The sequence below is a fragment of the Rhinopithecus roxellana genome, chromosome 14, assembly GCF_007565055.1.
Source record: "Rhinopithecus roxellana isolate Shanxi Qingling chromosome 14, ASM756505v1, whole genome shotgun sequence".
Taxonomy (NCBI): domain Eukaryota; kingdom Metazoa; phylum Chordata; class Mammalia; order Primates; family Cercopithecidae; genus Rhinopithecus; species Rhinopithecus roxellana.
Genome location: NC_044562.1, coordinates 43,156,091 through 43,172,948, shown reverse-complemented (window position 1 = coordinate 43,172,948; position 16,858 = coordinate 43,156,091). Strand labels below are relative to the sequence as shown.

Below are 16,858 nucleotides of genomic sequence, written 5' to 3'. Positions count from 1 at the left end.
TAGAAGTATGCGGAGAGGTTTTGGAGGGTGGAAGAAAGACTGGAAGCAGAGGCACCAGTTACGATTGAATAAATCTTGTAATGATACTCAAAGATGTAAAAGTTAAGGGAGATGGGCTAGGCACAGGGGCTCAAACCTACAATCCCAACACTTTGGGAGGCTGAGGCAGGCGGATCGTTTGAGGTTGGGAGTTTGGGACCAGCCTGGCCAACCTGAAACCCCGTCTCTACCAAAAACTACAAAAATTAGATTAGTGGTGCCACGTGCCTGTAATCCCAGCTACTCCAGAAGCTGAGGTGGGAGAATCACTTGAACTGAGGAGGCGATCCTGCCACTGCACTCCAGCCTGGGTGACAGAGTGAGACCTTGTCAAAAAAAAAAAAAAAAAAAAAACAACAACAAACAAAACAGGGTTGGGGGCTGATAGAGGAATTAACTTTACAATTTAATACCCAAAATTGAGTATTTGATGCTTTGAGGGAGAATATTCACTTAGTCAATAGATACTTAATGAGCACCTATTATGTGTGATAGACACTGAGTTGACGGTGGGGAACAGAAAGACAAGTGGTCTCTGCCCACCACATGGAGCCTACATTTAATGAGAGAGAAAGAAAACAAGTATATATAAAAATATATATACTTTATATATAGTTACATATAATTATATATAACAAATATAGTTAAAAACTGTATAGTTTACTATATATATATATATATGAAGGGGAAAAGCAAGGTAAGGGATAAGGCAGTGATGAAAAGAAGGGAGTATTTTAGTCTTGAGAGAACTTTGGGTAGAGTGGAGACCTACCCAAAGGGAGGGAGAGGTGGGGGGGGGGGGGGCCTTCTGACTCCCTGGGGAAACAGCATCTTTAGCAACCAGTTGTAGGCCTTGAGTGCCTGAGACCAGCAAGACATTCTGGCTGGAGTAGAGCTGGAAAGGGAAGACTGGTAGGAGTGATACGTGCAATGTTAACCAGGAATAGAGCCTTTAGGGTCCTGAAAGCCATGGTAAAGAGTTTAATTTTAGATATGATGGAAAGGCACGGGAGTTCCTTGATATTTTTAAAAGATCCCTCTGGCAGCAGAGGTGATAAGGTGGTGACTCAAGATGAGGCCTAAGGCAACAATGCTAGAGGTGGTGAGAAGTGATAGGATTCCAAACATATTTTGCAGGTAAAGCGAAGAGGATTTATTGATGAGCTAGATGTGGACTGTGAGAGAAATAGAATCAAGGAATACACCCCCACGGTCTGTATGGTGAATTTGTCTGAATTAGAAAAAGCTAATTCTGTCTCTGACCAGAAGCAGAAGCACCACTTCTCAGCACCACTGGGTAAAGAAGCTCCCTTCCTCCTAGGACATGTACCTGGGTGCTAGGACACCTTGGTGGGAAGAGTGTGGGCTGGTAACCCATGTTGGTCCTGTGGCCAGGCATCCTTGTGAAGGACTCAACCTGTATAAGTGAATGCAGCAGCACTGGATGACTCCTGAGTTTGTGGCCTGAGCAAGTGGATGAATTGTAGTGTCATCCCCAAACGGGGGGAACTAGAAGAGGAGCTGACTGTGAGTGGCAGAAGACACAGCAAAGCAAATTCCATTTTGGGTATAAGTCTGAGATGCCAATTAAAAGTCCTGGAAGCAATGTCAAGTAGGCAGACGGTTGTGAACTGGAGCCAGGGTAGGAAGCCGGCAGGGCTATTGCTGTTTTTGAGTTTGAAATGACTATCAGGTGGAGCTGTAGGACTGGAGCTTAGAAGCAAAGATTTAGATTAAAGATGGGGCAGTCAGTCTGCCCAGAGGAATAGATGAATCCTTTGAAGGACATTATATTGAAAAACAAGAAGATTGGACTGCCTTGGGAAGAGTATTTGGCAGTGGAAAGTGGTTAATGAATCTGCAAAGCAGCAAACAGGAGGAAGATCAGGGTGATGGAGCAGCATGGAAGGCAAGTCGTGAGAGGGTGGAGGGTGCTGGGGAGATCTGAAGGAATCGGGGCTTAGGAAGCTGCTGGAGGTTTGGAGAGCACTATTTAGAGGTAACAATGAATGTGAAGGTAATTTTCAGGGAATTAAAAATATACTTTCAGGAAATACGTGCTGAAGGGAGAACAATAGGTCAAGTGTTGGCTTTTTAAAATAGGATGAAATTGCGTCTGTTTTAAGGTAAACTGAGGGAACCAATGAAGGAGGAAAAGTTAAAGATGCTAGAAACAAAGGGGATCCGTGAGGGAACAAGAGCAGGGCATCTGGAGGATAAGTGTTTGAAGGAATGGATAAAAAGTGAGTCTCAAATATGAAACTTTTTACTTTGAGCAATGAAAACAGTTTTTTGTCTTTTCAACAAAGTTGTAGTTAGGATCTTCTGTCTGTTTTTAGGGGTCTCTGCTGGTATTAAAGGCCTGAAGAAAGTATGGCGGGAACCAACAAGAAAAAAAATTGTCAAGCAGTAATGAGAGACCAGGTGGAAATATGGAGAATAGTCCATAATATCCAGTCAGTAATCTATGGCCCAAGAGCAAAAAGGGAATTGAGAATTCAGAGGTGACCCCACTAAAAAAGAAAGACATGAAGGGCATCTGAAACAGTGGTTTATAACCCAGAAGAGTGCATATCAAAGTCACCTGGAGACTTTAAACAAAATTATGGGCTGAGCATGGTGGCTCCTGCCTGTAATCCCAACAGTTTGGGAGGGCAAGGCAGAAGGACTGCTTAAAACCAGGAGTTCAAGACCAGCCTGGGCAACATAGTGAGACCCCCATCTCTATAAAAAACAAACTCTATGCATTTACCTCCTTTCCCTAAAATGTATCAGATTGAGGTGTAGGAGTGGGACAACAAGAAATGGGAGAGATGTTTATGTATGCTTTTAGAACATTCTGGGTGATACTCTTTAGTTCTTTGTTCCACCCCCATTCCCCATTGAGAAAACTGTTCTGGACTCTGGGCAGGAGTGGAAAAGGATGGTTGGGAGGGAAGCTAAAGGACTAAAGGTAAAGTTTTTTGAAGTGATATCAACACAAATAGTAATAGTAGTATTTTGGGGATGTGCTCAGCTAGTTAGGTTCCTGTACTGTAGACCTTTACAGAGCCTTTCATATGCTCATGAATCTCCAAGAGGGGGATTTAATATTTTAAGATCATATCCAGCCACAGGATCCTTATTTTCATGGACCATCTTATGGACTAGTTTCTGCAAATTACACTTTGAAAATGCTGAATTAGAGAACTGCAGCAATGGTCAGTTCCAGTTAATTTGGAAAGTTCATGGGTTTTGGAAGGGGGAAGCCATACTGGAAAGGGAGAATGTCCGGGTTTAAGATCTTGAAGCACAGTTCAGGGATGTGGCATTGTTGGTGGAGAGCTGGGTAACTTTCCATTCCTCCAGTTAAACTTGTTTTCTACCAATGAGTGCAGCATCAGTTGAGTCATCAATATGAATGTTGAAGTTGCAAAGTGTAAGACAAAATGGGGGAATTTATGAAGTATTTACAAATATTCTGTGATCAATAATTTCTCATAGATAGGGACTGATAAAGTCTTTATGAAAGCAGACCAAAATCCAATGGCTTTTCAGATAACTAGACTTTTCCTCTTAACTATAAGAAAAGGAAAGTGAGGCCAGGTGCGGTGGCTCAAGCCTGTAATCCCAGCACTTTGGGGGGCCGAGACGGGCGGATCACGAGGTCAGGAGATCGAGACCATCCTGGCCAACACGGTGAAACCCCGTCTCTACTAAATACACAAAATATTAGCCGGGCGATGTGGCGGGCGTCTGTAGTCCCAGCTACTCGGGAGGCTGAGGCAGGAGAATGGCCTAAACCCGGGAGGCGGAGCTTGCAGTGAGCCGAGATCGCGCCACTGCATTCCAGCCTGGGCGACAGAACAAAGACTCCGTCTCAATTAAAAAAAAAAAAGAAAAGAAAAGAAAAGGAAAGTGGGTAACTGTCAAAGGTAGATACACTTTGAAATCTTGGAGCACTTCATAGAGGTGACTTAATATTTTGGAGCTGAGAAACCTTTTAAACACAGCAGTGTCGTAAGTTCTGAGAATGACCCAATTTGTACCACCTGGGCATTGAACTGAAGGCTGTCTTTCCAGTGAAGTAAAGTTTAAGATGACAGTTAACACTGAATGTTCTCTCTTAAGATTTGCAAAGAAGCCAGTGATTGGTGAGGATAGTGATTGTTGGCAGGGATTAGGCATTTATATAGCATGATTTAATTTTTAATAATGTGAATTGTATCAGCATACAAACTTCCTTACAATATTGAGACATACAAAATGGGAAGGCTTCTAAACAATTTTCAGTTGCTCCAACTATATGAGTTTCACAAAATTCCATTCTTTTGTGCCAAGTGATATTATTCCATTCCTTCCCTCATGTATCTTATCTTTATTATTGAATTTTCCCTCACAATCCACTGTTAAAAGAAGAAAATATCACACATGTGGGTTCTTTTGGCTATGGAAGTGTCCTTGAGATAACTTCTTGCACATGACTCAGGTGACGTGTTCAAAGCACATGGAAATCACTTACCAGTGACAGGTGGATGTTGTATGTGTTTGTTTTCTCCTATGGATGCCTAAACTTTCTTTTCTTCACAGGTAAAGTCAGTGATAAATCTTTTGTTTGCTGCATATACTGGAGATGTGTCTGCACTTCGAAGGTATGTTTATAGGATGGATTAGCATGCATTTTACAGATATTTATGAAGTTGCTTCTGGGCGAGCAGCCATTTTAAGGTTAAAGTCTCACTTCTCTTTCCCTTTGATAAAAATGACCCCAACAAAATTTTTATTAAATAGGCACTTCCAGTGTCTGTGGCCTGCTTTCCAATCTTGTCCTTTTCTGCCTCCTATAAAAAAGACGGTATCTCTGTTTCCCCAGGTAGTAACTGTTCAGCTAATCTGGCTAATTAGTATCAGTGGCTTACTGGAACTGGACAGTGCCTTCTCACTCCCTGTCTACCCTCCATTCCCAGTCTTTGGTGTGTGTGTGTGGGGGGGGGGGGGGTAAGCAGCTAGGGGGTTTGGTGTCTGGCAGATCATCAGGACTAGTAAGGCCATATACTGCTGTATACCTAAGGTCTTTTGTATAGAGTTGTAACTTGTTTTCTTTTTCCTTTTGTTTTCTCCCATTAATACCTCAAACAACTGATTTTCAAAGTGGAAAAATGTCTGTGCTTCCCCCCTTGTCTTAAAGTCTGACGAGTACTAGTAGACTGTGAAATGTTTAAGAATGGGAGTCCTAGTAAAAACATACAACTTTATTATAGGGATTAGTTTCTTGCCCTTCTGAGACATAAACCTTGGTACAGTTGTGCCATAATTCTTGAGTTTTGAACAGTAATGTAATAAAGTTTAATTCTGTGAGAGATGTTTAACATTTAATCTTACCTAAAAAAAGCAATGCTGAGGAAGAGAGGTGAAGTGGCATTTACCCAAAACACCTGTATACTGGTCAATAAGGTTGGTAGTTCCCATTAATGAGCCTGATGAAGGATGGCACCTGTCTGACAGGGCCTTAAATGAACTGATGGAGTGAATGTTACAAGTGTGAATTAAATTTGCTTTATATATAATAAATAGCTGTGCTTACACATTTTCAGATTTGCTTTGTCAGCTATGGACATGGAACAGCGGGACTATGATTCTAGAACAGCACTGCATGTAGCTGCTGCAGAGGGTAATACAGGAACTACTCCTATCTATTTTCTTTCCAGATTTAATTTCTACTTAGTACTAAAATCTGCTCTTGTTTTTGGGGGTGGGATGATTTAGGTCATGTTGAAGTTGTTAAATTTTTGCTGGAAGCCTGCAAAGTAAACCCTTTCCCCAAGGACAGGTGAGCACTTATGTTACCTTCTAAATATGTCAGTATTTTATTATGCAGGACTGTAATATTCAAGTGATTATAATATTTAAAACTACAAATACATTCTTGAACCTGCTATGATATCTTAAAAAGGCAATAAACCTTGTATTTACTACATAGGTAATTCTGTCTCCCATATTCTGTTTCTTATCTAAGAATGGTGTCTTATTTAGAAATTTTCAGGTTAGTTTGACTATCAGTCAATACACTGTATGAACAAAACAATTTGTTGTTTTTTTTTTTTTGCATTTGGGAAGAGAGAATTGGAATTTTATCCTCATGGAGTTAAACATTTTTTTTTTTTTAATTATACTTAAAGTTCTGGGATACATGCGCAGAACGTGCAGGTTTGTTACATAGGTATACACGTGCCATGGTGGTTTGCTGCACCCATCAACCCTTCATCTACATTAGGTGTTTCTCCTAATGCTATCCCTCCCTTAGCCCCGACCCCCCCAACAGGCCCCGGTGTGTGATGTTCCCCTCCCTGTGTCCATGTGTTCTCATTGTTCAACTCCCACTTATGAGGGAGAACATGCAGTGTTTGGTTTTCTGTTCTTGTGTTAGTTTGCTGAGAATGATGGTTTCCAGCTTCATCCATGCCCCTGCAAAGGACATGAACTTATCCTTTTTTATGACTGCATAGTATTCCATGATGTATATGTGCCACATTTTCTTTATCCAGTATATCATCAGTGGTCATTTGGGTTAGTTCCAAGTCTTTGCTATTGTGAACAATAAACATATGTGTGCATGTGTCTTTATAGTAGAATGATTTTTTTTTTTTTTTTTTTTTTTGAGACGGAGTTTTTTTTGCTCTGTTGCCCGGGCTGGAGTGCAGTGGCCGGATCTCAGCTCACTGCAAGCTCCGCCTCCCGGGTTTACGCCATTCTCCTGCCTCAGCCTCCCGAGTAGCTGGGACTACAGGCATCCGCCACCTCGCCCGGCTAGTTTTTTGTATTTTTTAGTAGAGACGGGGTTTCACCATGTTAGCTAGGATGGTCTTGATCTCCTGACCTCGTGATCCGCCCGTCTCGGCCTCCCAAAGTGCTGGGATTACAGGCTTGAGCCACCGCGCCCGGCCTATAGTAGAATGATTTATAATCCTTTGGGTATATACCCACTAATGGGATTGCTGGGTGAAATGGTATTTCTGGTTTTAGATCCTTGAGGAATCACCACACTGTCTTCCACAATGGTTGAACTAATTTACACTCCCACCAACAGTTTAAAAGCGTTCCTATCTCTCCACATCCTCTCCAGCATCTGTTGTTTCCTGACTTTTTAATGATCACCATTCTAACTGGCATGAGATGGTATCTCATTGTGGTTTTGATTTGCATTTCTCTAATGACCAGTGATGATGAGATTTTTTTCACATGTTTGTTGGCTGCATAAATGTCTTCTTTTGAGAAGTGTCTGTTCATATCCTTCACCCACTTTTTGATGGGGTTGTTTTTTTCTTGTAAATTTGCTTAACTTCCTTGTAGATTCTGGATATTAGCCCTTTATCAGATAGATCACAAAAATTTTCTCCCATTCTGTAGGTTGCCTGTTCACCCTGATGATAGCTTCTTTTGCTCTGCAGAAGCTCTTTAGTTTAATTAGATCCCATTTGTCAATTTTGGCTTTTGTTGCCATTGCTTTTGGTGTTTTGGTCATGACGTCTTTGCCCATGCGTATGTCCTGAATGGTATTGCCTAGGTTTTCTTCTAGGGTTTTTATGGTTTTAGGTCTTATGTTTAAGTCTTTCATCCATCTTGAGTTAATTTTTGTATAAGGTGTAAGGAAGGGGTCCAGGTTCAGTTTTCTGCATATGGCTAGCCAGTTTTCCCAACACCTTTCCCAATTGCTTGTTTTTGTCAGGTTTGTCAAAGATCAGATGGTTGTAGATGTGTGCCGTTATTTCTGAGGCCTCATTTCTTTTCCACTGGTCTATATATCTATTTTGGTATCAGCACCATACTGTTTTGGTTACTGTAGCCTTGTAATATAGTTTGAAGTCTGGTAGTGTGATGCCTTCAGCTTTCTTCTTTTTGCTTAAGATCGTCTTGGCTATGTGGGCTCTCTTTTGGTTCCATATGAAATTTAAAGTATTTTTTTCTAATTCTGTGAAGAAAGTCCATGGTAGCTTGATGGGGATAGCATAGAATCTATAAATTACTTTGGGTGTGTGGCCATTTTCACTATATTGATTCTTCCTATCCATGAGGATGGAATGTTTTTTCCATTTGTTTGTGTCCTCTCTTTATTTCCTTCAGCAGTGGTTTGTAGTTCTCCTTGAAGAGGTCCTTCACATCCCTTGTAAGTTGGATTCCTAGGTATTTTATTCTCTTTGTAGCAGTTGCGAATAGGAGTTCACTCATGATTTGGCTCTCTGTTTGTCTATTATTGGTGTATAGGAATGCTTGTGATTTCTGCACATTGATTTTGTATCTTGAGACTTTGCTGAAGTTGCGTATCAACTTAAGGAGATTTGGGGCTGAGACAATGGAGTTTTCTAAATATACAATCATGTCATCTGCAAACAGAGACAATTTGACTTCCTCTCTTCCTATTTGAATACCTTTCTTTCTTTTTTCTTTTTTCTTTTTTTTGAGACAGAGTCTTGCTCTGTCAGCTAGGCTGGAGTACAGTGGCAAAATCTCAGCTCACTGCAACCTCCATCTCCCACGCTCAGCAATTCTCCTGCCTCAGCCTCCTGAGTAGCTGGGATTACAGGTGGGTGTCCACCATGGCCAGCTAATTTTTGTATTTTTAGTAGAGACGGGGTTTCACCATGTTGGCCAGGCTGATCTTGAACTCCTGACCTCAGGCAATCTGCCCGCCTTGGCCTCCCAAAGTGCTGGGATTACAGGCGTGAGCCACTGCACCCGGCCCCTTTATTTCTTTCTCTTGCCTGATTGCCCTAGCCAGAACTTCTAATACTGTGTTGAATAGGAGTGGTCACAGAGGGCATCCTTGTCTTGTGCCGGTTTTCAAAGGGAATGCTTCCAGTTTGTTGCCCATTCAGTATGATATTGGCTGTGGGTTTGTCATAAATAGCTCTTACTATTTTCAGATACGTTCCATCAATACCTAGTTTATTGAGAGTTTTTAGCATGAAGACGTGTTGAATTTTGTCGAAGGCATTTTCTGCATCTATTGAGATAATCGTGGTTTTTCTCATTGGTTCTGTTTATGTGATGGATTACGTTTATTGATTTGCATATGTTGAACCAGCCTTGCATCCCAGGGAGGAAGCCAACTTGATTGTGGTTAGATAAGCTTTTCGATGTGCTGCTGGATTCAGTTTACCAGTATTTTATTGAGGATTTTCGCATCAATGTTCATCAGGGATTTTGACCTGAAATTTTCTTTTTTTTGTTGTGTCTTTGCCAGGTTTTGGTATCAAGATGATGCTGGCCTCATAAAAGGAGTTAGGGAGGATTCCTTCTTTTTCTATTTTTTGGAATAGATTCAGAAGGAATGGTAGTAGCTTCTCTTTGTACTTCTGGTAGAATTCGGCTGTGAATCCGTCTGGTCCTGGACTTTTTTCAGTTGGTAGACTATTAATTACTGCCTCCATTTCAGAAATTGTTATTGGTCTATTCAGGGATTTGACTTCTTCCTGGTTTAGACTTGGGAGGGTATATGTGTCCAGGAGTTTATCCATTTCTTCTAGATTTTCTAGTTTATTTGCGTAGAGGTGTTTGTAGTATTCTCTGATGGTAGTTTGTATTTCTGTGGGATCAGTGGTGATATCCCCTTTATCATTTTTTATTGTGTCTATTTGATTCTTCTCTCTTCTTTATTAGTCTTGCTAGCGGTCTGTCTAATTTGTTGATCTTTTCAAAAAACCAGCTCCTAGATTCATTGATTTTTTAAAGGGTTTTTCGTGTCTCTATCTCCTTCAGTTCTGCTCTTAGTTATTTCTTGTCTTCTGCTAGCTTTTGAATTTGTTTGCTCTTGTTTCTCTAGCTCTTTTAATTGTGATGTTAGGGTGTCAATTTTAGATCTTTCCTGCTTACTCTTGTGGGCATTTAGTGCTATAAATTTCCCTCTAAAACACTGCTTTAGCTGTATCCCAGAGATTCTGGTACGTTGTCTTTGTCTCATTGGTATCAAAGAACTTACTTATTTCTGTCTTCATTTCGTTATTTACCCAGTAGTCATTTAGGAGCAGGTTATTCAGTTTTCATGTAGTTGTGTGGTTTTGAGTGAGTTTCTTAATCCTGAGTTCTAATTTGCTTGCACTGTGGTCTGAAAGGCTGTTTGTTATGATTTTTGTTCTTTTGCATTTGCTGAGGAGCGTTTTACTTCCAATTATGTGGTCAATTTTAGAATAAGTACGATGTGGTGCTGAGAAGAATGTATATTTTAATGATTTGGGGTGGACAGTTCTGTAGATGTCTATTAGGTCCGCTTGGTCCAGAGCTGAGTTCAAGTCCTGAATATCCTTGTTAATTTTCTGTCTCGTTGATCTAATATTGACAGTGGGGTGTTAAAGTCTCCCACTATTAGTGTGTGGGAGTCTGAGTCTCTTTGTAGGTCTCTAAGAACTTGCTTTATGAACCTGGTTGCTCCTGTATTGGATATATATATATTTAGGATAGTTAGCTCTTCTTGTTGCAGTGATCCCTTTACCATTATGTAATGGCCTTCTTTGTCTCTTTTGATCTTTGTTGGTTTAAAGTCTGTTTTATCAGAGACTAGGATTGCAACCCTGCTTTTTTTTTTGCTTTCCATTTGCTTGGTAAATATTCCTCCATCCCTTTATTTTGAACCTATGTGTGTCTTTGCACATGAGATGGGTCTCCTGAATATGGCAGACCAATGGATCTTGACTCTATCCAATTTGCCATTCTGTGTCTTTTAATTGGGACATTTAGCCCATTTATATTTAAGGCTAATATTGTTATGTGTGAATTTGATCCTGTCATTATGATGCTAGCTGGTTATTTTGCCCTTTAGTTGATGCAGTTTCTTCATAGTGTTGATGGTCTTTACAATTTTGTATGTTTTTGCAGTTGTTGGTACCCCTCATGGGGTTTTTAACAACACAGGGTAGATAAGATAAACCTTTAGAGAAGCATAAATTTTAAGATGATAATTAACACTGAATGTTCTCTCTTAAGATTTGCAAAGAAGCCAGTGATTGGTGAGGACAGTGATTCGACATTTATACAGCCAGATTTTGTTTTTAATAATAATGTGAATTTTATCAGCATACAAACTTGCTCACAATATTGAGACATACAAAATGGGAAGGCTTCTAAACAAGCTAAAATGTGTAAGAAAACTTGTTAACTCTAAAATGAATATATTGGAGTTTGTTGAAATTTCTGCATTTGGTTGGAATCAGTTTTAGAAGGCTTCATGGAAGTTACATTTTAATCAGTGCTTTGGGGAAGAGACGAGATTGAAGGCACGGAATGAAAAGAAGGGCATTCTATCTGTCATGAGAAAAATATGCCTAGAATACCTTCTGTTCCTCTTCTTTCTCTCCTGGTCGACATAGCAAACTGCTATTCATCCTGCAGCAAATGCTGTCAACAAAGTGGTCAGAGAAGGGATAAGAACGCAGCTTACACATATACATGTACAGTAAACTCTAGATTCATATCCTTGGAAATTATGTACTGGAGTGGATGAGTCAGCAAGTAATGAGAATAAAAGTTTAGAATGGGATAAAAAACATACTTGATGGTGGTTTGATATGTATTAGGAGTTTGGATTCATTTGAGAACTGGGAGCTGTATTAAGTTTGGAGCAAACTGATTACACTTTAGCTATTTTGCCTTTCTGTTTATTAAGCTTTAGCTTTTTTTTTTTTTTTTTTTTTTTTTTGAGCCTGGATCTTGCCTTGCCACTCAGGCTGAAGTGCAAGTGGCATGATAATAGTTCGCTGCAGCCTTAACTTCCTAGGCTCAAGCGATCCTCCCACCTCAACCTCCTGAGTAGCAGCAATCACAGGCACACGCCACCATGCCTGGCTAATTTATTTAATTTATTTTTTTGTAGAGGCAGTCTTACTATGTTGCCCAGGCTGGTCTCCAACTCCTGGGCTCAAGCAGCCCTCCCACCTCAGCCTCCCAAAGTGTTGGGATTACAGGTGTGAGCCATTGAGCCTGGCCAGCTATCTTTTTTAAAATTAGGGCTTGGGTTTTGTTGGTTCAGCTCTTAGCTTGCAAGAAATGCAGAAAACTTATGTCAGTGTCTGACAAATGTTAGCAATTTTGTAAGTGTGCTAACACTTTGGTTATCTAACTTTATTCCTATAGTTGTAAAAAAGCACCATGATTAAAATGACCTTTGTTGGCAGTATTCTAAAACCTCATGTTAGGGTGACATTCTTCCCTTTCCCCAAATTTTAATACCCATCGCAGCTTTCTAGAGCAAGAAATTGAAGAGCATTTTCCTCCTGTGTTTATAATCCCAACTAAAACACTATGTAATACATGTTGGAAATATTACTGTGCTCTGTATATGTAAGTATTAATTTTTTTTGCCCTAAATTGGCCTCTAGGAATATTAAAGCAGATGTGCCCATCTGATAAGAAAAAGTGAGCTAAGTAAGTAACTTGATAACTAGGCATTCAGCAAATCTTTTTCTCTATTTCATAGAATCAGTGTCACCTTAAATTATAAAATAGGTTTGAGCAAAATTTGGGTATTCTTGAGATAGAGTCTTGCTCTGTCACCCAGGCTGGAGGGCAGTGGCGTGATCTTGTTCACTGCAACCTCCACCTCCCAGGTTCAAGCAATTCTCCTGCCTTAGCCACCTGAGTAGCTGGAATTACAGGCGTGTGCTACCACGCCTAGCTAATTTTTGTATTTTTAATAGAGAGGGGTTTCGCCATGTTGGCCATTCTGGTCTTGAACTCCTGGCCTCAAGTGATGCGCCCACCTCGGCCTCCCAAAGTGATAAGATTGCAGGCATGAGCCACTGTGCGTGGCTGAAATGAGTGTATTCTTTAACGTTTATATTTTTCATTAATTCACAGAAGAAGAGTTGTAAAAAAGGTAACACGCAGTTGACATTCCATTTTTCCAGAAAGACAGATAATTACATACTATAGAGGATGACTCAAAAGTGTTTCAAGCCACTGACTTCCTAAACTAATGAAGGCCTATTCAAAGTCACTTCATTCAGCTGTTTTTTTTTTTTTTTTTTTTAGAAATAGAAAGATACATGTAAAGTTTTACTTACCCGATTTTAAAAACAGGCTACCAAAATTTACTCAAATATATTAAAAAATGAGACTGTTTTAAAAACCTTTGTTTCCATATTGTGACTCCACTAAGCGGGTAAAAAGTTCAGGACAGAGATGGAAAGGAAAGAAGGAAACAGGAAGAAGTGAAACTAGGAAGGTGGTGACAGTGGCACATGGATGAAGAAAGAGAGATTAGCAGCCATGGAGAATTTTGTAACGTAAGTAGGGAGAGAGAGAGAGGGTAGGAAGATAGGCTTCACAGTTTGTAAAGTGTAAGGGAACTACCTATCATACCCTGTCATTGAATAGGGCTGTGACTTATGTAGTTCTGTCTCCTCTTGCAAAAGACTTACCACTTCTGGCAACTCTTCATTTTTTCGTATCCTCGAATTTTCATCGACATCACTCTAAACAGCACAGCCTCAGAAGCATGGAAAGGGGGAGTTACTAGTATGGAAAGGGGAGTTGTTCTTCTGCTGGTGTAGTGGTCCGATTGAGTCCATGGGTTCCCAACCTTACCAGAGGTGATAAAAATATCAATTCCTCTGGGGCCAATCTTGCTCCTCCAATGTGTTTTTGGACATAATGAGGTCATGGTTATTTCTAGACTTCTGAGACTTACTGTGGCTTTGAATTGACACAAACACAAATTTTCTGTCAAAGGCTAGAGTGATGGATGTTATATACCTGAATTTTCTTTGAACTTTTTATTTTAAAAGAGATACTTTGGGCTTTTCATGAAGCTAAAATTCTGGAACCCTAGAGCAGTCTATAATATCTGTCAACACAAGGACTTTCCTTAAAAAGCTCCCTCCATAAGCACTTGGATGTGTAAACAGGATCCTTTCACAGATCTTTTTCTCTTCCTCTCCATATCCCAACTTGTTTTGGAGACTACTTTTTGAATTATACATCCCTTTCTGCATTTCTATTATTAATTTTTATTTGTAAAATTGCTAAAATGGCTAAATTTGGCCATTTAACCTGCATTTAAAATCTGGGAATGTGGGGTGATCATCTTTGAACAGAAATTACCTAATGACCCTGTCCATGCTGTGCTACGTGTTTAGGTGGAATAACACTCCCATGGATGAAGCACTGCACTTTGGACACCATGATGTATTTAAAATTCTCCAAGAATACCAAGTCCAGTACACACCTCAAGGAGATTCTGACAACGGGAAGGAAAATCAAACCGTCCATAAGAATCTTGATGGATTGTTGTAATGGTCTCAAATCCCAAGATTTAAATCACTTACCTATTTAATTGTGGAAAATGATTATGAAGACCGTGTGTATTTCTATCTGGTAGTGATGTATATTTTACATTTGTCATTTCAGTGTTACTGGAGTTGTCTTCATTGTGCGCACAGGACAAATCTGATCTCTTTGGGAAAAAATAGAAATAAAACAGTCTCCCTCCATAATGTGAGCAATATTACCTCGTGCATTGTATAATTTGATGTAAAAGAAATAGTTACCAATGCTAGCTTAATTGTGTGGTCTTCCATGATTTATTTGTTTTGTGAATTTTCAATTTATGGTGATGATCTGCTGATATGCATTTATAAATTAAGCTGTGTTGTACAGTCTGTCCAAATGGGTCAAGGTTGCCTTTAGAAGCAAATAGTGTGATTTTCAAGACTTCAAATACAAATTTAGTTTGAGTGTTTGAACAACTATATGCACTTATGGTTGTGTGTTTAAAGTGTCTCTCTCTCACCCTAGCTTCACGATGTGACTCTTAAAAAAACTATAATCGTTAACAACTGTTAGTAAGATAGACCAATTCTGATTAGACTTTATCAGGGAATCTGTTTAAGATATGTTTGGTGACCAAAACATATGTGTGAATGTAGTTATAATACTTTTGAAAAATTTTCCTTTTTCTATATCCCCTTAGTCCAGCCTCTCTTCTCAGACATTTAGCTCTCTGCCTCTTTCCTTCAGCTGAGAAACTGAGTGCTGGCATACTATGCAGTTTTTATGTTTTCCATAGTAAGTCAGAAAATGCCTCCTATTTCTGGCATCAGAACTTTGCCATTTGTCTACAGAAGATGAACCAGAGACAAAATTACTAAGTATAAATTAGTCAAGTTTATCAGTCTAAAAAACGAAGGGATATGCAACCACAGCTCTTTAAGATTTTTTTTTAGCTTCTAGGGTAAAGATAAATTCAGAAATGCTCTAAGCTACCAAAGTTATTCTGAAAGTATGGGAACTGCTACAACTAACATTTGTTTCCAAGCCTGTCATTAAGAGTCTGCACCAAGAGATTTGTCCTCCTTGGGGGACCATTGGATCATTCCAGATTTCTTGTGATTTTCTATTGTGTAATTCTTGGTGGGCTCTGTAGTTTAATAATAAGAAAAAGGCCATTTCATTTTAAATTGTGACCTATAATTTTCTTTGTCTTGGGTTGGTAATTCAGGATTCATTTGGAAAGTGGGTAAAAGGGGCTTCAAAAAACTGATAGAACAGGATTTCCTAGGAATTACACATACATTTTATCCTGTCATACCTCGAGATAAAGTGGCATGTTAGTGAGGATTTCTGATATTGCACACACACACATGCACACAAATGGACTTCTCTGAAGCTGTGTTTAGTGAAATGAGCTCAAGTACATGAATGTTAGTTGTTGCCACATACAGTAATTTCCTTTTCCTTTTTTTTTTTTTCTATGAGCACACACTGCTGCTTCTACGCTTTACCATGCCTGATGGCACCTTACTCCAGCAGCCTCCAGGTGCGTTCATTTTCACTTCCAGTCTAAGCCAGTGGCTCCAGCCACTGCCCTCCCATTACCTAGATGGCACCTCCTTTGGTGAAACCACAGCCAATGTTCCTTAGCTGCACCAGGCCCAAAGCTGTTCCCACGCTTGAGCTTCCGTGGGGAGGATGGTGAGTGGGCAGTTTCCTATCCCATGGATGTGTCAAGCCATGGAGACAGGTAGCATTTGCAAGATGCTGCACAGGAGCAGCATTATCCCCAGAGGTATTACAGGGTAGACATGTTTTAATTGAAATCAATTGAGATAACTTTGCTCAAACAGCAGCATGCTTTGTGTGACTAAAATGAAACATTAAGACAGTTCAATTGTGTGACTTGAAGATTACCAATGATTTTGAGGCTTTTCTATAATAAAAAGAGGTTCTAACCATTATTTGGGAACAAAGAGAGTTTTCATCTCTTTTCAGATCAAAACCATTCTGTAAAATCTTTGTTGTTTAATTAAATGTGCCCTTATTTACCCCGATGTTATTTATGACTATGTGCCGATTCCTGCTCGGGCTGTTTGCTGTTGGCTGGTAATAATATATTTGATTTAAATGCTGTTGACTGTGCTATTAACTGCTGCCGTCAGTAAACTCCAAAGATCTTTTTGTTTTGGCTTTAGTACATGTGCTTTTTCTGTATCATGAGAGCTCTATATGGTCATGTTATAGCTTTATATACATTGTTGTTTTTGCTGGTCTCATCTTTGGTAATAAGCTATACCCCACTGCTGCCCGACACTGCCCTTTAGCTGCAGAGCTGGATTAGCTATTGACCATTTGATGCTGTTGTCTGTCTGGCAGGGACTGAATGACCTGATGTCAGATTTAGATTCTTCCTGGGGATTACACAGCTATGAATGTATTTGCTTCTAAAACCTCCCAAAGTGAATCTAATCTTAAAACTACAAGTTGTAAGTATTCTGAAATTGGGAAACATTTATTTTAAATGCAATCAGGTAGTGTTGCTTTTTACAGCATAATAAATATATGTATCAAAAAAAAA

General features: G+C 39.6%; 1 protein-coding gene across 2 annotated transcripts in view; it reads left to right on the top strand.

Moving 5' to 3' along the window:
- GLS (glutaminase) overlaps nt 1-16,858 on the top strand; it is an 86,799-nt gene extending 69,941 nt beyond the window's left edge. The window contains exons 15-18 of one of the 2 annotated variants that reach the window (XM_010379756.2): nt 4,609-4,670; nt 5,613-5,689; nt 5,785-5,848; nt 14,145-16,858. In XM_010379756.2, coding sequence (XP_010378058.1) covers nt 4,609-4,670; nt 5,613-5,689; nt 5,785-5,848; nt 14,145-14,301 — 360 coding nt within the window. In that variant the 3' untranslated portion in view covers nt 14,302-16,858. The remainder of the gene's footprint in view (nt 1-4,608; nt 4,671-5,612; nt 5,690-5,784; nt 5,849-14,144) is intronic. The other variant, XM_030915972.1, reaches the window with a different exon arrangement.